At 33.4% G+C, this 23,517-nt stretch overlaps 1 protein-coding gene across 1 annotated transcript in view; it reads left to right on the top strand.

Annotated features, from left to right (window-relative positions):
* Nucleotides 1-23,517, top strand: part of GBE1 (1,4-alpha-glucan branching enzyme 1) — a 267,728-nt gene that overhangs the window by 34,314 nt on the left and 209,897 nt on the right. Inside the window, exon 2 of the mRNA XM_090275929.1 lies at nucleotides 18,843-19,012. Within this exon, the coding sequence (XP_090132055.1) occupies nucleotides 18,843-19,012 (170 nt within the window). The remainder of the gene's footprint in view (nucleotides 1-18,842; nucleotides 19,013-23,517) is intronic.

Genomic DNA, 23,517 nt, shown 5'->3' with positions numbered 1-23,517 from the left:
GATTTTGGGTAAAGACTATATAGTTTTAAGTTACATCTTGATACCACAGAAGTATCGGAAGTAATTAGTGCACAGTATCATAATTTTATTATCATACTTGGAAACATTTTTATCTTTTAAATTTAGAATTTTAATAAGAAAATGTTAGTGAATACTATTTTTAATATGAATTTGGAAATACATTTAGTTTTACTTAGAGTTGTATAAAATATTTTAAACATATACATATATATTTCCTGTAGGACGAATCTTTCCTTGCATTTGAGATTCTCTCAATTATAGCCATGTTCAGTGCACCAGTCCAGGAAATGAAAATGGAGTCTTGTGGAGAAAAATGTCAAACATACTTTTCTCAGCAGTTGTTGAACTGCCTGGCTGTTGATGGGGTACAATTATTGTTTAGGTGTTCATTCTATTGGCGAGTTAAAGAGAGGGAATTTGAAAATAGTGTTTTCTAGGGATGAGAAATAAAACAAAGAAAGCAAAACAAGCAAACATGCTACCAAAACTCAGGCTTTGATTTTGGAGTTGATTTGTGAGACCAAATGACTAATGCCTTTCATAGTGCTGCACAGTGTCAATAAGCAGGAGGCAGGGCGGAGAGAGTGGCTGCAGATAGGAAATTACATGGCTGCTTCTGTCTTCTCTGGGAGTTTTAAAATAGAAATAATGTTACTTTTGAGTGTGCAGAGCTGGACTTTTGTGCTCTGGTGGTAACCAGTCTTAGAAGAAAATGAGTATGTCATGCTTCAGTGCTACAGCCTTTAGTATTTATTGTTTGTAAGCATGGTTTGGAGAATGTTGCTGGTGGAAGTTAGAGGAAAGGAGGGAAATAGGTATTGAAGCAAACAATAATAAAATAGATCTATCACTAGGACTCTCTCTGCAACAGACAGCAAAATAATTTAAGATGTATTGCACTGTACTTTTAAGAAAAAAATATAAGGTGAAAAAATGGAATGGGTTCTTGTCCTGTAGGTAGTAGTTTTTATTTAAAAATGGTACCTTTGATACTGCAGTATTCTTTTTAAAGAATTACTTTTATTTAATATTGAGAATGTGTCAGTTTCTGGTGTAGGGTGGGGTTGACATTTTGAGAGTAAGGAAGTATCAGGAAGATTGCAGTAGGTTATATCTCTGAGGAAATGATGCTGTAAGCAAGTAATACTGGGGAGCCTTACCAAACTCAAATTTCTTGAAGACAGACACCAAGTTTTATTATCATTATTATTTTAGTTCAAGAGATATGTTATTCAAGAGCATCTACGTTTTAGGCACCTGATTAGGTATTGGGGATTTAAAGTAGGAGATTATATGTATGCATGAATGAGGTCATCACTTATGTATATGTATATATGTATATATGAACATTTAAAAATGAATTAATAAATGAATTAAAGGGGGTTGGGGAAATGTGTATAGGCAGAATCAATCAGTTTTAAGGCTTTTTAAATTTTAAAATTTTATTATTTTTATTATATTTATTGTGTTGACATTGGTTAATAAGATTATATAGGTTTTAAGTGTTTCATTTTATGATACATTACCTATATATTGCATTGTGTGCTTCGAAGCTTTAAATGGCCTTAAACATGCCATTTCAGCAGAGTGATCAGTGGTAGCAGATCATATTGTTGACTTAGGTGAGTTATGCCTTGTATTATAATGATTTGAATAATAGAACTGCTAATGAGATATGTTTTAATTATTTGGTTGTCCTCCCTGGCCCTCACTTGTTGGCTTTTTAACAAATATTTTTCAAACATTTGTTAAGTAGACAATTGGATTAAATATGCTCAACCTTAGAATTTTTAAATTACTTTTTACACAATAAACTTTAAAATAATAATTATATCGTAGACCCTTCAATAATTTACGTTATAATCTGTTGCCTTTACATGTTTATAATGCAAAAAATAAAAATGATAAAGACAAAATACAGAAAAATCATTCATAGCCTCATTATTCTGAGATCATGATTAACATTTTGATGTATAATCTTTAAGCTACTTTTCTAAACGTTAGTTACATTCATAATTAAACAACAAACCATTTAAACTTGATTCTTTTTTACTTACCAGTGTGTTATGAACATTTATTTAATGTCAATAGAGATTTAACACTTCCTGATATTTCATATATGAACATAGCATACATATTCAATAAAATATCTGTTCAGTGCATGGGGATGTATGATACTGTGTATGAGTATTAATTCTAAGAGCTAAATTGTTCCACATGAACTAAATTAGTATTATGATGACTATTTCTAAGCTATCTCAACATAGAATTAAGGTATCTTTAAAAGCTCTGGTTCTGCCAATAACTTGCTGAGTGATCTTGGTCAAGTTACTTAATGTCTTTGATCCTTTGGTTCCTCATCTGTGGAATAAATACAGAATTCTCAACACATAGAACTGAGAGAATTAAATGAGATATTGTTTATAGAGCACTTAGTGCAATGCTAGGTGCATGGAAGGTGCTCAGTAATAGGTAGCAATTATCATTGAAATAAATTATCCCAGGTTAAGACCTTTCCTAGTATTACAGATGCCCCATGATGAAACATGTTGAGGGAACTATTTCTTCAGTTTCTGTTCCTTAATGGATGTTGTACTAGATGTTGAGGATGTAAAATTAAACAACAGATGATTCTTAGCTTTATGTCACACAAAATTTAGTGGGGGAAAATGTCAGCAGATAAACTTATAATGCTGGGTGGTTATACCATTGGGGCAGTTTAGCCAAAACTCTTTGTGATCCCAGCCTTGGGAAACATTGGCCCATGAGCCTACGTGAGTTTACAGTTCCAGTAGTTTTGATTATGAATAAGCCACAGCATTAGTTATCAGTAGTATCTGGCCAGAGCATTTTCAAAACACTGAATTGGAAAACTGTGGCCATAAGCAATGAGTCCTAGATGAATTTAAAGTTTCCTTTTTACTGATTTTTGAATAGGCTACTAAATTAAGCATCAGGGTGGCATTATTACGAAATATATTTAATTGTATTTAACCTTAGGTTTTTTTCAGATCTGCTTATAGCATTATGGTCTTGGTTATATTAGTTTAATTTGGCACAGAGACTATTGATAATATGGTAAATGAAACTTATAAAGGTTATTTTGCATCCATACTTCATTACAAACCTACAGAGTAACTTTTGCTAGCTACCATTTAAATACTTTATATCAATCTCAATTTGAGTAACTTTTTACTCAGTTTGGGTATTTAGAAGAATAAAATGTGTCATTTAGGAGAAATAATAAACTGAGAATGCAAGCAATATAGCAGACTACTCTATTTGTCAAACTGTACTGTGCTTTTAGACCTTTTCTGTTTGGTCTGTGTTAGGTCATTGGGTGTAAAAGAAATACTTGTGTGTTTGTGTTGCATGTAATATATATACACACACACACACACATATATAGCATATTTATATATAAACATGCTTATATATAAATATGCTTTATATAACCATATGTGATACACAATATATCAATATTTATAGATACATAGATAGATAGAGTATGAAACTTAGATTTTTATATCTTAAAAGAGGTCTTGCCAACGTGTTGGGAGTCCCTATGAAAACTCTTTGACCTTTTGGTTTTGTGGCTGACAGAATTTTGGAATCTTTGTCTACCTCAGTAAAGGTGAAGAACTGTCAATGTGTTTGCTAGACCCTTGATATTTCATGACTATTTTGTCCAAAAGATGTGGATTTTCATATATATATATATATATGGGGAGAGAGAGTGAAAGGATGTATATATAAAGACAAAATATATATATTTTGATATTTGTTAGTATAGTTCGTCCTATGTCATTATCAAAGTGAAAATTGATTTCATTTGTACTGTTTCTCATGTAAAAACATTTACAAGGTTAAAATTTGCCAAGTGCTAGTATATAAGCTTTCTGATTTTTGGTGATTTTTTTAGGTGAAAAGAGATCAGTATTTGTTAGTTTTTATCTTACAGTCGGTATAATAGACATTCAGCTTGAAAATATATATCAGGGATATACATAGTATTTATTTGCATATTTTGTTTCCTCAGTTAATTCAGGTTCATTGTGACAATTACACTTGCTTTCCAAATACAAGTTTCTGGGCAGGTGGAATCAGTGCCAATGTGATTTCTGCTCTCTGTCTTTAAAAAGTAAAATAGAAAACAGAATGAAATGTTTTGTGGGTTTGTTTAGCTAGTGTAAATATGGTAAGTTTTGATTTCTTTCAAGGAAGTTTTCTGATTTTATTTTTCACTATTTGTGTCACTCATATATAGAATTTTTTTTCATTAAACGTTTAGCTTATTAAAATAGTTTAACAAATACTAAGTAACAAATAATTTAAGTTTAGTATAGAAGTCTAGATCAAATGGAAAACTGTAAACTCAAGAATGTTTTGGGTGGTATCATGTGTAATAGTTAAGGCCAATACTCTGGAAGCAAAATCTTGGATTTACATTTCTGCTTTATTCACTTAATAGCAGTGATTTGGGGAAAAATTGCTTGACCTCTAGTTCCTTCAATGAACCATAAGAATAACAGTACCCTCCACATTGGGTTATTGTAAGGGCTTAAATGATGATATTTAACAGTGCCTGAAACATAGTAAGCACTTCATTAGCTGTTAGTCATTATCTATGATTTGTGATATTTACCAGTTATAATTTTTCAGTTGAGAAACTATTTTTCTTGTTTTATTTGCTATGAATTTTACATTTCACAGGTGGCTTACATGCTGTATTGTATTTTAAGAAAAAAGACATGTTTACAATTGTGTTACTCTTGCATGATAAAATATACATTCTTTGGTGTATGTGAGAGATGTCCAAAATAACATTTCTATTGGTGTGCATTTTTATCCTCTCTTTGCTGGAACAATTAGAACTCAACTTTGAATCAAAGAAAATTAAAATATGGATAATAGGTTCTTAGACCCGGAGGGGACTTGTGAATTTACTTTCTCCATTTTATAAAAGAGGAAGCTAAAACTTTGGATGATTAGGTAACATGACTAGTTCTTTAGAGTTGGCCTAGACCTTTTATCTTTTGACATATTAACCTCCCTCTCTATTTTTGTGAGTATAAAATCTTTGGCAGTGTTTGAGTAATAGTGAAATTCATATAAAAAGAGGAAAGGACATAAGTATCATTGTTTTTAATATATTTATTGACACTCTGAGTCACATTAAGAACAAGACTTTAGTGGAGATTTAAAAGATTGGATTGCTTCTCAGCGGGTTAGTTGGCTATCCATTCAGGTGTATGTAGAGCTGTTGTGCAGATTGTGTTCTATATCATGGAAGACCTAAAGCCCTTGTCTCTCTAGCCCAAACCTCAGGTCTTGGGCTATGTAATTTTTCCAAAAACAGAAACATGGCCACAGAACAGAGCGTTATTTTATCCAAGAGCTGTTAAAACATTAAGTTAGATTTTTTCCTGGAAATCAGTAGACTAAGACTGTGTTAGCTCATGTTTCATATTACACAAGAGAAAATAAACTGAAAGGTCAGTTGAACAGTTACAGCATTACCCTTTTCCAAGGTAATCAGCAGAGCATGTAGAAAAGACGTGAACAGGAGCATGACTGATAAGAGAGTGGCTGATAGAGTCTGGCTGCTTAAAGTGCTTAGGACAATACTTGACACTTCCAGACTTAACCAGATGGGTGATCTCACAGGACTTACCTTCAGTAATTCTGATTTATTACATTCAGATGATTTTTTTTTCTAGTTAAGCAGTCAGGTTTCCACATTGCCAGAAGACCCCAGGAATTTTAATATTGACCATTAATCATACCTTGATAAACTGCAAAGGCAATATATTATTAATTTGTTTGCAACCAAGAGACAAGACACAGTGATTAAAATTAATTTCTAGCTACATTTGTTAACATATTCTAATTAATTATTCTGTTAAGAAGTCAAAATATATTTATATTGATAGCTATATAGTAGGTTCTTTAAAGTATCATTGTCATTGCTATTATCCTAAAGTCTAGATATAAACACTTTATTATTAAAATAAATAGAGAGTTGAATAAGACTTTCTAAGTAATACCAGTAAGTGGAATAGATCTAGTTTTTTATTTATTGAATAACACTGTTTTTGGTTTTATAGGCTTTAGATCTGGAAGGATCTCAGCAATAACTGCCCACAACCTTCTCACCTTTATGACCCAGGACCAGAATTAGGAAAGGGCATTTAATAAGTAACAGCCATTGTTTACCTCCTGGACACTTTTAAATAGTAGCAACTCCTAACTTTTAAAAGTTAACTTTTAACACTTTTGAACTAACATCATTTTCCCACTCCTCAAAAAGAATGATTCAATGATTTTATATAATTATAATTTCTACATATATCTTACTAATTTGAAACTCAAAGTAGCCAATTAGCATTTAACTTCAGGCCAAGTTAAAAACAATTTAAATAGCTTTTATTATATAACATCAGAAAATAAGAGATAACTATTTGTTCTTAGATATGATATGAGGATGTACTTATTAGATTGGCCACAGTGCATTTGAATATATTTTAGAGATAGTACAAAATGAATAAGATTTTTTAAAAAGCTTAAAATTAGTAACACACTTAATGTTTGCTTGTAAATGAATTAATATTTTGATGTTTTTATTGTATTTTAATTAGCGTGACAGAATTATCTCAATTTTTCAAGGTTTTGTTTTTTGGCTTAGAAATCTTTTAATTTATTGTTTAAAAAAGGAAGGATGAAATATGTCATAAAATTATATATATATATATATATATATACACACACACATATATATATATATAATTATTACAGCAGCCCTTATATCAATGGTATCATCTTTTTGTTTTATAAATGAGGAAGCCAAAACTCTGAGATCTTTAAGTGGAAAATCTAAGTCAGTTTTCTAATAAGCCTAGCAACACATTAGCAAACCCAACCTTTATTTCTAAAATTTATCATTTCTAATGTGTCATCATGCTTGATGCGTAGTAGGTGGTTCATACCATTTAGTTTTAGACTAAGTGCATATGTGAAATGACTCATTTAATTAACATCTAGTCCCAAATCTCATGAATCCAAAGGCATCAATAAGGGTTATAATAGAAATACTGCTTGAGTGCAAACCACGGACGTACATGTTGCTATCAGTTTGAGTAGAAATGAGATGTTGGGAATACATTGTCTTTCATTAATTTTTATCAGTTCTCCAGAGTAGACCTAAACTACAGAATAGTTTGCATTCATCTTAAATAGCAATGACTTCTGAGACAGGTGTATTTTGGCTCCCGGCAGCAGTTGATGTCTTGACTGGTTATCACATCTCCTGGCTTGTTATTCACTTTTGTGGTCCCATATGTTTGATGTTGATAAAGCACCCAAGGCTGAATGAGTTTCTTATGTGTGATGATATATTTTCTTACAAAGCTCGTTGTTGGGTCACATAGGACCTGCAGGAGGAATGGTGAGGAATTTATTTGAGGACTCCCTCCCATTTTCTACCTCTTATTGGTCAGTTTGTCCTATGGGGCTTTTATTACTTCATGCATCTATATTGTGGAATCTGGCCTCTTCCCGTAGCTTCTTGGTAGCCACAACCTCCATAGTTTCAGTCAAACTAGTTCACAAATCCTGGAGGGCCAGTGGGACTAACTGATTAGGAGTCTAGTATAGTTACAGTAGCTTGTAACTTTCTTATATTTTAAGAGGTTGTTGGTTTTTTTATGTTGCTTTCAAATCAGCAATCATACTGAGTACATTTATTGTCCTAATAGTGTATTTATTCATCATTTCATGTGAAAGATATTGTGCTAGGCATTTTAGGTATATTATCTTATTTGATTATTAAAACAACTTTATGAACTAGTTTTCACAATTATTCTCATTTCAGATTAGAAAATTTAGTCTTAGTTACAGCTGGTAAGAAGTAGGATTGAGTTTCAAATTTAGGCATAATACGAATCTTAAACCTAAATCTAACCATTGTATCACCATTGCTTAGCCACAATCCAGCAAGTAATAGGTGCTCATTAAATATGTTTGCCAGATGCTTACTTTGTGCCAGTATTTTTGGTGCTTGGATACATCAGTATTCAAAAGAGATATTTTTCTTTCTTTGTGTAATATATATTCTAACCACTCTGATTTCTGATTATAACGCTTTTCAGTGCCTTATGTAACGCTTACCCTTCTCTGCTTTTTGCTCTACTATCTCCCACACAGAACAATGTTTTGAAGGCATGGGCTTTGTAGTATCTGTATTCACAGTGACTAGCATGCCACTGGATATATAGTAGATGCTCAGTAATATTTATGGAATATATGAATGGAGTTCATCACGTCTTGCTTATTACCTTCACTTAAATGGTCCAATTTATTGTTTCCTGATAGATGAAGTGAAGAGTGTATGCTGAATTGTATACAGACTGGAAATGGCACTGAGATTTTAAATGGAATTTTCAAAATGTATACATTTATTTGTTGATTAATACCATGTAAATATTTAAAAATAAGGAACAACGTTAAAAGATAAGAAATCGGTAACTTCAATCAAGATGGTCGTGTAGGTAAACACAGTTCACCTTCTCGCACAACCACATCAAAATTACAACTAAATTATAGAGCAGCTATCACTCAGAACTGTCAGAATCTAGTTGAATGGAAGTCTGACAACTACGGAATTATAGAAATTATATCCATCCAGACTGATAGGAGGGGTGGAGATGAGAAATGGGCTGGTCCCACACCCATGTGTAGTAGATAAAATTTCAGGAGAGATATCTCAGGAGTGAGGGGTCCCAGCCCAGGGTTCCAGTGCCAGGAACATAAGTTGCTGTAACTTCTGGCTGCAAAAACTAGCCGGGATTGAGTCGGTGGAAGAAATTGTTAGACTCCTAAGCAGTTCCCTTAAAGAACGCCCACACAGACTACTCAGACTCACTCCCTCTGAGCTCCAGCACCGTGACAGCAGCTTGAAAGGCACCAGTGGCATATGGGGAGGACCTGAAGTAACTGGCATCATGGCAAGAGCTGGGGGACAGTTATCTCCCAGAAAGAATGGTGGGCAGAGGTCATTGTTCCTTTTCTGAATCTTTCCCCAACAGAGCCACAGAGCCAGCAGATGGGTGCCATATATGAAACTGTATCAACCTAGCTAACACTGTTTTCCCTGCATTGGTGATTTCCTGAGGTTTTACCCCCAAGCCCTAAATTATGGGCCCACACAAGCTGTTACCTGTGGCTTTTCTATATGAATGGCTGGTCTTGGCTTATGCTTCACAGCTTCTTAAATCCTCTCAAATAAGCAACATCCAGCCTCAGCATGCCTGTAGCTGCTGTACCTCTTGCTAAGTGACTCCAGGCCTGGCACTAGCAGTAGCCAGCCTAGGTTCACAGCTTGGCTCTGTCTGGGAACCTCCAAGCCCAGCACAAGTAGCAGGCATCTGCAGATTGCTTTGTAGCTTATGCAGGGTAACCCCAAGCAGAACACAGGTCGGGGCTGACCTTGACCTGCACCACCCAGGAAACTCCAGAGCCTGCATACCCACTGGAAAGCTACTACAGACCAAGTTGGAGCACCACCACCCTGGCCCCACACAGCTCTTCCTCCATGGAGGACAGACGTTGGTGGTCAGGGGCCATACCCAGTCCTTGCAGCTTACTGGCCTGGGTAAATCATTTCCATTGACCTGCTAAGAGTGATCAAGGCTCAACTACAAAGAAGGTTGTACTCAGCCCACATAGTGGATGCACTGTGAGTACCCAGTTTGGGTGATCGGGGCGCTGTGCCACTGGATCCTACAGGATTCTTACTACATTAGGCCATGCTACTAAGACAGGGCATCATAGCAGCTCTACCTAATACATGGAAACAAACACAGGGAGGCTGCCAAAGGAGGAGACAAAGAAACATGCCCCAAATGAAAGAACAGGTAAAACTACAGAAAAAGAAAGAAATAAAGTGGAGATAAGCAATTTATCAGATGCAGAGTTCAAAACACTGGGTATAAGGATGTTCAAGGAACTTGGTGAGGAACTCAAGAGCATAAAAATGAGTCAGTCAGAAATGAAGGATACACTATTTGAAATAAAGAACAATTTACAAGGAATCAACAGTAGAGTGGATGACGCCAATAATCAAAAGAATCAAATCAATGATTCGGAGCATAAGGAAGCAAAAAACAACCAATGAAAACAACAAGAAATAAAAAGAATCCCCTCAAAGTGAGAATAGTGTAAGGAGCCTCAGGAACAACTTCAAGTTTTCCAACATTCACATCATAGGGGTGCCAGAGGTAGAAGAGAAAAAGCAAGAGTTTGGAAATCTATTTTAAAAATAATGACAGAACTTTTCCCTAATTTGGTGAAGGAAATAGACATGCAAGTCCAGGAAGCACAGAGAGTCCCAAACAAGATGGATGCAAAGAGGCGCACTCCAAGACACATCATAATTAAAATGCCAAAGGTTGAAGATAAAGAGAGAATCTAAAAAGCAGCAAGAGAAAAAAGAAAAGCAGCAAGTTAGTTACCTATGAGGGAATTCCCATAAGGCTTTCAGTTGATTTCTCAAAAGAAACTTTGTAGGCTATAAGGAATTAGCAAGAAATACCCAAAATCATGAAAAGCAGGAACCAATAGCCAAGACTGATCTACCCAGCAAAGATATCATTTAGAATTGAAGGGCAGATAAAGAGTTTCCCAGACAAGAAAAAACTAAAGGAGTTCATCATCACCAAACCATTATTGTAATGTTAAAGGGACTTAATTAAGATAAAGAAGAAGATCAAAACTATGAACAATAGATGACAATAAAAACATATCTGTCAACAATTGAATTTAAAAATCAAACTAATCAAACAAGAAGGACAGAGACAGAATCATGTACATGGAAAATGTTTTGATGGTTGCCAGATGGGAGTCAGGTGTAAGGGAACGGGTGAAGATGTGAGGGGATTAAGAGTACAAGTAGGTAGTTACAAAATAGCTACGAGGATGTAAAGTACAGTATAGGAAATGCAGTAGACAAAGAACTTAAATGCATGACCCATCGATATGAACAAAGGTATGGGGATTTCCTGAAGAAGTTGGGGTGCTGGGTGGAGGGTGGCAAAGTGGGAAAAATTGGGACAACTGTAATAGCATAATTAATGAAATATAATTTAAGAAAAACAAAAATAAGAAACCACATATGGTATCTACCTTTAAATTCTTCTCATTTATTATCTGTATAAGAAACGAGTCTACAATTCCTTGTGATTTTAATATTCAGTCTTTTTAATATAGATTTTATTAATCTATGGACTCCACCTACTAATATTCATCTTTTAAACTGCTCCCTTTGCAAGCTATCTCTGATCACTTTAGTTATCTCCTCTGTCTTTAAGTATTTTATTTATTTATTATCTAGATGAAAACCCTCTTTTCTTTCCTTCTTGACTAATGGATTCCTACCCATCCTTCTGCTCTGGATAAACATAGCCAGTTGTCATGTGGACAAGAACCACCTAACTTTTACACATGTATTACCCTTCTGTTTCTCCACCTGTCAAAATGCACTACTCATCCTTCAAGATACAATACAAATGCTATCTACCCACCCGCTAAAGCCCCCACTAGTTCCTTCTGTTGTCTTGCTTATTCTTTTAACACTTGCTTATCTCAGCCCTGTTCTGTCATGAGTTGAACAGTCTTCCTTTGGACTTATGGATTTCCTAAGAACAGGATCTTGTTTTATGTAACAGAATTATTAACACAATATTTTTTATCTTGTATTAATTATATTGTTTTTGTTGTTGTTGCACACTTATCCTAGATTGTGGGACATAAACTATTCACTTAAAGTCTCAAATGCTTCATCTTCATGTGACAGCCTTAATATGTAAATAATTTTATATATCCTGAATATTTTTTTGCTTAAAGAAGAAAGTTTCTGCCAGTCATTTTCAAGTATTTTTGAAGACTGATTTTAAAAGCTATTTTTTCCTCCCATAATTTTTTTATTCCTCCTATTCTTTAACCTTATTTTCCTCTTTTTTATGTATTAAGAATTCCATAGAGCTTTTACTTCTGAGTTTTTCTTGCCTTGAATCCAAGTCTCCCCCAGGAAGCAACTGACAATATAAAACCTCTAAAATTAAGCTAGCAAAAGAAGAATTTCTCCCATGGGTTTGTTGGGTTTCAGGCCCACTCAGAGCACTTGAGAAAGAATTCCACATCCCAGACAGATAAGGTATTATTCATCTCCACTGACATATCTCCTGTGTTCACAACTCTGCCTGAAAGTAGAACTTTAGCATGGATCTATTATGAACTGTCTTCCAGGAGAGCAAAGGTTTTAGCCTGTTTCATTTTTCTCCCAAACATCTCTTGCTACTTCCCTAAAGTAACATTTTTCTTTTTTAATGGACAACCCAATTGACTTGACTTTCTTCCAAACTTTTCATAATCCATACATTTAGGTGAATATGAAGTACCTAATATTGTTATCTGTTGGGTTGGCCAAACACCCATTACATTTTTTCTGTAAAATAACATATTTTTCATTTTCACCAGTAACTTTATTGATTTGGATATTTTGAGTATGTTGGCTATCTCCCGTTATTGACTTCTAGTGGGTAGAGGCCAGGGGTGCTGCTAAATGTCTTCCAATGCCTAAGAGAGCCCCACAGCAAAGAATTATTTGCCCAAAATGTCAATAGTACCAGGAAACTTCACGAACTACTTTTGATACATTCGATCTGTCACAGCACCTTGTCCATACACTGCATAAATCTTTTCTTGTGTTTCAGTTATGTTTTTACCTTTCTTGAAATAATAAAACGTGATATGCCAAAAGTGTTGCATATCTTCTTCCATCTTCAGTATTAAAATGGCTGCACAAAAATTCACCAAATTTGATAAGTTTTTTTTTTTAAATGAACACTGCTATGACAGCTGTCATAATACAATCTAACAAAATTGTTTCAAATGAAGTTAAAGACAACTAAGCACTACTGGAGCTGTCACCCGGGAAAAATGTAACAGATTTTTTGGCCACATATTAGTATGCCTATATTTGTAATTTTTCATAGTAGGGAAGAAAATGCTAACAATTTTCAAACACCTTTGGAATTTGGGGGAACAATCCGTAATGTTTGCTAATAATTAACCCATATATTAATATCTAAATAAGTGTTATAAATAAAAAAGCTTTTGATAAATTGGAAAGTATACTGAAACATTGTCCTGCAATGAGGTCTTATAATTATAAAATTAATAGCCTTATGAGAAAATGTAAAGGGCTTTCTTTAAAAGGAAAATGTGACTTTTAATTTCAGATATCTTTTTTTTTTTTTTTTAATGTTTTTTATTGATTATATTCAGATATCTTTTGAATTACTTAAAGTGTATGTTTTGTGGTGAATGATGCTAAATCTTTGTTCCTTATTACATTCTTGACCTTGGACAACTTAACATGTTTATCTGTGCCTCTCTTTCTTTATAAAAAGAGGATTAAAAAAATCAATGTTGAGCTCAAATCTGATAATACTTATAACATTTTATATCTATACAAAATGTTAGTTGCAATACTAACTTAATTTTATGTTCTTGGTTACCAAGAATTTGACCTAGTTTTTAAATATACAATAAATTCATAGCAAAATATTAAAAGAGGTGACTGTAGTAGCAGAGGGCATAGATGAGCTTGCTATATCCTGAGGCATTTTTTTTTTTTCTTTCTTTTTTGAGCCACAGTGATTTCAAAGTGGAATGTGTATTTCTGTATCAGAAGCTACAGGGCTGACCTTCAGGGAAGTGAAGATATTTTGTTTAAGTAATATAATGGTATAATCCTGTTTCTTTTGAATTATAGATGGGTTATTTGTATGTATCTTATGAAATTTTTTAAAAATTAGTAGTTTAAAAAATCTAAACCTCAAATAAATGTAAAAGATGTGTTTTTAAGATATTAAACCCACATTGACAACAAAATTACCACATTTATTTAATCTTCCAAAGTTTATATCTTTTTAAAATCAGTTATTTTTCTTGTATTATGATGAAATATGTGTGTATATGTATATTTTTACACTAGGTCCAAATTATTTTTGTTGATCGTGCCTTACTATTTGATCATTTTTGAATGTTATTACTTATGTGGTTCAATACAGATTAGTTTCCTGCACATACCAAGAATTAGAGCTGAGTGATATCATTCAGAGGTAAAATAAAACCTTTTTCTTATAGAATTTAAGAGAGTATGAGAGAGTTTGCTTGCTACTATTTCATTATATCTGTAGATTGTTTTTTAGTCCAATTCAGTATTTTAAGTATTTTGAAATAGTTGTCACTGTTTAAATTAGAGAGAGTTCAAATCAAACTGAAATTTCTTTGATTCTTGAATAAGGATCTGATTTGGCACTGCAGGCCTGGTAACAATAGGCTGTAGCTGTTAAACAGAGGCTGTTGCTTTTCCTTGGGGTTTGGATTCTCCAGCTCACCACTGTTCCTTTCTGCATTGTTTTCCATACTCTAATGCCATCCCCAGTGCTCGTGTGTTTTTGTCATGAGACTCTCACTTTTGTGTTTCTTATGTGGGACCAGTTCTTCATATTTGTGATACCTGCCTGAATCCTGTGTCCAATGGAATATGGACTGTCAATGAGATTGGGATTATGCCATTTCATTAAAAGTTAATTTGTTTCAAATAATAGATTGAATATAATTTATGTTTTTAAAGAACCATGGATCTGCAAGCATGTGTGTGTTTGTGTGTATGTTACATACATAAACAAAAAGGGGTCATATGTGAAATACTCAGCTCACACCTACCATTCCCATAAGCCTCTGCGCTCTACTGATCAGATTCTATGGGTTATCCTTCCCTGAGGATACAGCAAACTCATCAAACAAATGGGGTGAGTGTGGTGGTTCTAGGGGGGCTTAAGGCCCCTGCTTTTCCCAGGCCTTTGAGATTTCCAGGTGCCCAGCATGAGGCCCTATGAAAATGGATTTACATGCCAACCGTAATTATATCTGCATTTTCTTTATACAAATATATATGCATTGTGGAAAATTGCTCTGCAACTTCTTTTCCTAAATAGTTTATATTGGGCATATTTCCCTATTAACATGTGTCTCTGTACCTCGTCTTCTTAATGGCTCTTGTATTATTTGTTGTTTGGGGTTCCCCAGTTCAACCAGTCTCTCATTCTTGAACAGGTAGATTATCTTCTATGGTTTGGTATATAAATAACACCGTAATGTTTATCATTGTACACTTAGGTGTCTTTGCCTCCTGTGCAATATATGTGAAGGGTAATTTTCTAAAAATGGAGTTACTTAGTTGAAGAGTGTGATTTTGAAATTTTCATAACTGATACTAAGTTATTCCCTAATTTTTATTTCATTAAAGAATATTTGAGATTGTTTTTCCCTTGTAGTGCACTTTATTCACACAGATTACCATGTGTTTATTAGTGTTTTAGGTAGAAACTGGGATTTTGAAGTTTAGGTTTGCACTTATTTAGTTATGTATGGATTTGAGCATTTTTCAAATATTTACTGGACATTTGTTTTTATTTTTTGGGAAACTCTTGGTTTTATTTATGTCTAATTTTTATAACTTTGATCTCTTAAAGTTACTTTGATTTTTGGCGATCTATTTTTTATAATTAACTTATAGGCTTTAATATTTATTTAGCTAAACCATCCTATCATTATCAATATGAAATGCCCTTTTATTATGCATTTAATTTCTATATGTACTTAAGACTATTTCAGGAACTCAAGTTTTCTTCCATAGATCTATTTCAATTCCTCAAATTTTATAAAGATAGCTTTATATACTCAGTAAAATTCCTATAGGATATTGCATAGGATTATCGTCTCATCTCGGCAGCCGTCCGTCTCCAGAGACGATGGTGTAGCTTGTTAAGAGTCTATCTGCACCGCCGAGAATGGCTGTGCAGTCCGACTCGGGAGTGACACGGTATCTGTCTCCTCCCGTGTTGAATCGACATCTTGCGATGACGCTGGAGTGTCCTCTCCAGTGAAGCTGAAGCTACAGAGCCTGGGCAGGGTGATATGGAGGGTCTGCTGTTGCCCATGCAGCAGACCACCCCTCTCTTCGCAGCTGAAGGGTCCAAGGGAAAGACAGAGTCAATACAGCTTGGCTTCAGGTGCGCCGCAGGAGTTGCCGGTGTTGACTGCAACGTCAAACCGCCTTAGGGACTCCGGCTCCGGATTTTCTGTCGGGGTTTACTCCCTTAGCCTTTCCCCTGAAGAGGTATGCCGCAAGGCAGCGGAGGTTTTTTGGAGTCAGAGTTTTCCTTCTCTGATGTGCCCTGACTGGAAGATCGAACCAGCGACACTTAGCTCGCAGGCCAACGCTCAATCCACTGAGCCAAACCAGCCAGGGGTGCATAGGATTATATAGATGTTTTAATGGTTAAGAATGATAGTTTCAGAAAAAAAATTTAAAAATATTTGTTTATATATTACTTATTTGTTATAAGTAATTAGAAGAAAGCAATGGAGAAATTAAAAAGAAACACCACCGAAGAAATCATCAGGGATATTTGGAAAACACCATTCTTGATATTATTATATGCCTTTATGTTGGAAAAGGATAGAGAAATAGCTTAATAAACAGAAATAATATAATGAGACATAAGCAAAATAATGTGTGTTAAATTTAAGTTTAATTAAATTTATTTCAAATAAATAAACTGAATTGAAACTGTTAGTAGCGACACAGCACCAGATGTTGGAACTCAGTTCAGCAGCCTTGGTTCTTGATTTCAGCTGAGAAGGAATTCAGAGCCAAGGAACTCAAATGAAAAGAGAAAGTTTATTTAGAAAGTCACAAAGGTAGAAAAAGTGAGTCAGCTGGGCTGCATGGGTTCAGGAAACAAGTTACAGAGGCAAAGGAAGGGCCCTTGATGCTTAGAAGGAAGAAAGCAAAGGCATACTCCTTGAGGGAAGAAAAGGCAAGTGTGTATGTGGGAGAGAGAGAGAAAGAGTGGGGCTGGGGGGGGGGAGGAGAGAGTGTTTGTTTTTTTAGTGGAAAGTAGGTTTTTTTTCCCTTCAAGAATGGTTCATTAGTATTATTGACTTAAAATTATTTTAAATTTAACAATGTTTAAATAACTTTTTTATATTGGAGTAGGAATTTGTCTCATATAATATTTTTATATTACTACTTTTATTCTCAGAATTGAGTCAGTTTTTGGTCTTTAATATAATGTTCCTTTGGGGGAAAAAATGCCCTCTTCTCCTCACTTTTTTGTACCTAGTTGTCTATGGAATTATTTCTTTATCCTTTGAATTGAAATAGCTTAAACTGGGAGATGTTCACTTGTGTATTTGTTTTCCATTTTTTTGCTAACACGGTGCTCTCTTTTTATGCAGACAATTCTTTACTTATGAACACATTTTCCAGTTTTATGTCTTTTATATCTATTTTATTTAATTTAGTTCTTAAGATTCACCAGCTGTCTTTATATCCTTATTTGCTTTTTGTTTTTTTGTAAATTTTTGCATTGCTCTTTGCTTCTTTTAATATTTTCAATTTCTTTGTCTTTTTCTTCTTCATTTAATTACCTATATATCAATTTTCAACTTATTCACTTAACTGATAACATGCTATTTTTGTTAGATGTGCACCTTGTTCTTTGTCAATTATAATTCATTAATTATTTCCCAAAGACATATCTTGTTCCTCCTTTTGTTTCATTAGGTTTGTAGTCCAATTTTACTTCTCATTCTATTTTGTCATTTAATATCTCAACTCTTATTTTCATGGAATTTATTTTTAGTTAATTTGAAGTATAGTGTAAAAGATTTGTGGAAAACTCCTTTCGTTGGTTGGCTCAGGTGTTCTTCATTAGTCAGCTTCTCAAATTTTATATATTCCCTGCATATGCGATATATGGATTAATTTCATCGTTTTGGGACTTTTATTGTTTACCAATCAGGTTATGGAGAAGTGCAGGGAAAAGCTTATTGGCATTGCTTAATTTATTGTATAGTTCTGGAACCTTCACTTCTAACAGAGAGCAACTGCACATGCTTCACTTCTCTAGTTTTACAAGTTGCAGGTTTTGTTCTAGTTTGCTTCTCCCCAGATTTGGGGGCAGGGGGTTTAGTGAAAACAGCAATCAATAGGTGGTTTTTTTGTGTGTTTTTTTACCAGTCCTGAATATAGACATACCCCTAGCCTTTGTAGTTTGACATGATCCATGTTCTTTCCATGCTTAATTGCTAAAGAAAGGACTAAGCCAATAAATAGTCATTAGAAAACAACTACACCTATTCACTTACATATTGCCTTTGGCCACTTTCCTGCTTCAGATACACAATTGAGTTGCTGACAAAGACCACCACATAACTGGGAAAGTGTGAAATATTTATTGTTTGCTCCTTAACAGTAAAAGTGTGCTAGACCTGCTGTAGGGTAATTTTATTTTTCTTGCTGGTTTTTTACTATTTTTCTTTCATTTTATTAGGGTTAGAGGAGATAAAGGACGCTCCTTTGTTATACTATCTTGAAATATAAAATGCTATAATGCTGATTTTAAAATTTCATGGAATAAAATAAATATTGTATTTTCTCTCATATTAAAGTGCTTGAAATTGTCAAAGAAATGTTAGTGGACTTAGTAATATTTGTTTAAGATAAGAATGATTTTACTGACCAGGTAACTTCTACCAATAAATGAAATTATTCACATTAGTCCTTTTTATGATATCTTTTTTTCTTTATTCTTTTTCAGAATAAGAGTAAAGCAGTTATTTAATTACAGTTGCTTCTCCAGAAGAGAATTTAATTTTGTAATTTTCTGCTTTTGCACTTTTCTAAGGTATAAGCGGTTTAACCAGACTTTGAACAACATTGGAGAGAATGAAGGTGGTATCGATAAGTTTTCCAGAGGTTATGAATCATTTGGGATCCACAGATGTGCCGATGGTAGTTTATACTGCAAAGAATGGGCTCCTGGAGCAGAAGGAGTTTTTCTTACTGGAGACTTCAGTAAGTATTAATATTTTATTAATCTGTTTGAAACATAGACATTATATTTCATATATTTGATTATATGAAGATAAATGATTACTACAAAAATTCCACTTTTTAGATAGAGCCATCGAATTTATTGTCTTTACCTTCATGTGGTACAGGTGTTTCTGCTGTCATATATATGTTCCTGAAAAACTTTATGTTCTGTAAAATCATGTACAAGAAATAAGAGTTTATGAGAAAAACAGTGTTAGACAGACTACTCTAAATTGACTCAACTATGTTAGCAAGCTCTGAAAAAACCAATAGCAATCTGGGTAAAAATGTTGGTGTAAGTTAAATCTCCACTGACATTTGTACCTGGTTACTTGGCATTGTAGTTCTTGGATCCCGTATTCTCTAATATCTTTCTATGAGACTTCAATAAAAATGGACATCTAATCTAGGTGGTAAACTTCTTCATCACTTCATTTATTTTTCCTTTCTTCTTTTTTATAACACAAAGGGAAATACTCAGTTTTGTTATCACTACTAGACAGTTAACTCTGTGGAAAGTACAGTAGTTCTAGAGGTTGGGCTTCTGGCTTGCAAACTAGTAGAGGAAGGACCTATATATAAATAACTATAATGCAATCTGCTTTTTTTATTCTAGAAGTATGAATGCATTACTATAATAGTAACAAGGAAGAAAGCTCAGTTTTGAAAATGGAATAATACAAGCAAAGAAAACATCAGAGTGGTAATAATCCATTAGTAGCATAGAGTGGGGTAGTATTTAAAATTTGATTTTACCAGACTCAAAAGTCTACATACTATATTATTCCATTTATGTGACATTCTGAAAACAGCAAAGCTATAGGAGCAGAAAACAGAGGTGTCATGGTTTGCAGGTAGGAGGTATGAATCCGTGACAGAGGAGCATAAGAGAATTTTGGGGGTGATATAAATGTATTATGTCCTGATTATGGTGGTGGCTACATGACTGTATATAGAACCATATATGTAAAAGAGTGAGTTTTATTGCTTGTAAGTTATACCCTAAAGAACCTGACTTTAAAAAGTTTTGATTTTATAGATATTGTTAAAAAAGTAAAAGGAGAATAGTTAAATAAATTTAATAATGTTGGATTCTCTTTGCTTCAGTATATCAAAATATTTTAACATATAATCAATATAAAATTTGTGAGCAGTATTTTTATTCTTTTGTGCTGTATCTTGTAAAGCTGATATTTTTTCATTGGGAATTCTTGAACTATAATTAGATTCAGGTAGGTTTTTAGTTTATAAGTACATACTGAAGTTTTTGCAAACATAATGAAAATTTTTAGTCACTAATTTGAGCAATAATTTAAAATTTAATAAAGTAATTAAATAAAATTAAAAATTTAGTTTCTCTGTTTCACTAACCTTATTTCAAGTGCTCACTAGCCACCAGTGTCTAGTGGCTCCCTTATTGGAAAGCACAGGTCTAAGAACTTAAAATAATTCTCCATGCAGTCTCCCAAATTAGATGATTTCAGCTCCCTGTGTTTCTTTCTTTCTTTTTCTTTTTCTTTTTAATCGATTCTAGAGAGAGGGGAAGGGAGGGAGAGAGAGAGAGAGAGAGAGAGAAACATCGATTGACTGCCTCTTCCATGGGCCTGGACTGGGGACCAAACCTGCAACCCAAGCATGTGCCCTGACCAGGAATCGAACGAACCCATGACCTTTTGGTTTACTGGATGATGCTTGAACCAACTGAGCCACACCAGCCAGGGCATCTTCCTCCCTATGTTTTTTGAGAGTTAATGAAAAGTTCATTGAGAAATTTGAGAAAGATCATGTGATCTGCTGATTCATATTAGCTTGACCTGGTGATAATTATGAAATGTATTTTGAGAATAGGAGACTTTTCATTTAAATTGATATTAATATTTTCTTACACACATTGTTATTTACCCATCTTCTCTATGCACCTACCTTGATTACTAGTTTTTTTGTTAACAGACAGTTTAAACATCAACCTATAGTCAAGGCACATTTTAACATTCCATTTTATTATTGTTATGATTATAAGATTGAAAAGTGTTGATTAAAAATGTTCAAGTTAATTTTTTACGTAAAGATACCAAAACTACTAAAAGAACCTCAGTTAAAATTTAGTAGTTGCATTAGGTACCCCCTCCTTTATATTTATGTCTAAACCCTCTAAGTAGGTTTTAAAAATTTTAAAATATGAGAAAGGAACTATAGGAAAACTAGATTTGTTATCATAATGACTAATACTCATTCATGAAAAGCTGTGCCCTATAAATTTAGTTGGGCCATACATACATTTGGAGAACTGCATATAAAAATTATTTAGGATTTAATGCTTAAATAGTAAAAGAATAATAGTTTCAAAGATCTTTTGTAAATAAAAACTAAAAATTACCTCATCCCCATTTTAATGTAAAAATGTTCTCTGTTAACATTCCTTTTCTAAAATTTAATTTGATTTTTAAAAACCCTAGCCTTTGTGAAGGTGTATCACATAATTTAAAATCTCTCCATATCCTTGAGATAGCATTCAGTCAGTTATTTTTAGTCAATTATGGTTTAATCGATGGTTCTTTATTTTTACTGGAGGAATTGGAAAGACTTAAGATTAATGAAATTGGGAAAATAGTTAAGAACAGTCAGGGTACTGGGAAAATTTAAATGTCCCTCTATTTTCCTGCCCAAAGTTACTGGGTCTTAGGATCTCTTTACATATGGGATCTCAACTTTTTCTCACTAAAAGCTTTGACACTTTGAAAAAAACTTGAAAATTGAGAGCAGAACCCAAATTTTGGGTTCATAATACATTTAAAAGAATATTTCTTTTGAAAAAATATACACCACAATATTTACTTAATGATCATATAGAGCATAGAACTTTGATGGTGGTGATAACATAACCTTATATAATTGAACTAACTATTCCTTTTTTCAAATCACAATGAATGGGTTCTGTATTTTGTTTTTCTCTTAATTACGTAAAATCTTTCTTTTTATCCACTCATTAATCAGAGGAAGACAAATACCATATGATCTCACTTATATGTGGAATCTAATAAGCAAAATAAATAGATAAGCAAAATAGAAACAGAGGCATAGAACAGACTGACAGCTGTCAGTGGGGAGGTGGGAGGAGAGGGCTGGCTGAAAGAAGGTGAGGGATTAGCCAAACAACATATATGCATGACCCATGGACACAGACAACAGTGTGGGGCCAAGCCAGATGGAAAGCGGGATAGGTTTGGGTAGAGGCAGATGGGGGTTGGGGGGATGGGGACATCTGCAATAATGTCATCAATAAAAATAAATAAAAAAGAAGTAAATAAGAAATTTAAAAAAAAACAAAAAATACACCCACCCCCAATTATTTTTCCCAAGAAGAGTTGAGCAAGGAAAAAATATATATATATATTTTTTGCCTAGTCTTGTCATGATAAAAAATGTGATTGGTAATTTTATTGTTAAGTCTTATAATGTTATAATTTATAAATTTGTGCTAAACCAAAGGAAAACAAAATACATGTCAACTGGCTTATAAATTACAGTACATATTTTAAGAAAAGGCAAATGTAAGCTTAACATTGGTATACGTACTTGAAATGTCACCTGAAAAAAAATATTTCTTCTTTATCTGTTGGCAGAGATTTAAAAAGCAACATAATTTTACTTATATTTTTATCATGGCAGTGTGTATATAATTCAAAGCATTGCTTTTCTACCTACCTCTTACTCAACACCCCCACTCCAACACCAGCAAACAAATCTTTTATTTTCTTCCAGTAGATAAATTGACTGTTGCTTATATGTACCTGAAAAAGGAAATTTTATTAATTCAGATTTTACCTAAATTCTAAATGATTAGCTATTTATTTGTGACAGTTTTTCAAAAGAAACTAAAATTAAAGAATATCTAGACACATTTTTTATTATAGAAAATTATGCCTATAATAAAAATGCTTTAGCATATTGTTGTGATGTCTTTCTCTTTTTCTAATTATTTTAGAAAATGACTGCACTATACATTTTTTTTCTTGGGGCTTACTCATAATATTCTTTTGCTGGTAGAGGTTTATTGTTCTGGCATTTTGTTTTGTTTTGTTTTTTTTCCTAACTGACATGAGAATATTTTAAGTACACCTACTTAGAGAAGTCAAATATATATCATCTTCAAGAATGAAATTGCATGAATTGGTATGTTAAAAAAAAAAAAAAGGATGGTCTTCAGAGTTTGAAACCAGAGTAGAGCTCTCTAAACACAGTTCTTCATCTGGCTCAGTGGAGGAAAATGTGATATTACCTGCCTAACTGGGTTGCTTTAGATACTAACTGGATTGTGAATGTGAAAATTCAGTGCTACAGAAATGTTTATTGTAAAATTTTAAAAAATACTCAAATTTTCAAAGGTCTTTTTATTTCTTATTTTAAAAATTACTATTAATTTCAAAAGGCTGTTGAGCTTCGCAAAAGTCAAATGATTTTTGTCTCTGAAAAGCCCAGACTGA

The sequence above is a fragment of the Furipterus horrens genome, unplaced genomic scaffold (genome assembly GCF_987537825.1).
Source record: "Furipterus horrens unplaced genomic scaffold, mFurHor1.1.pri manual_scaffold_1, whole genome shotgun sequence".
In the NCBI taxonomy this organism is placed as follows: Eukaryota; Metazoa; Chordata; class Mammalia; order Chiroptera; family Furipteridae; genus Furipterus; species Furipterus horrens.
The sequence above is the reverse complement of the archived record's forward strand: the minus strand, read 5'-3'. Positions and strand labels throughout refer to the sequence as shown.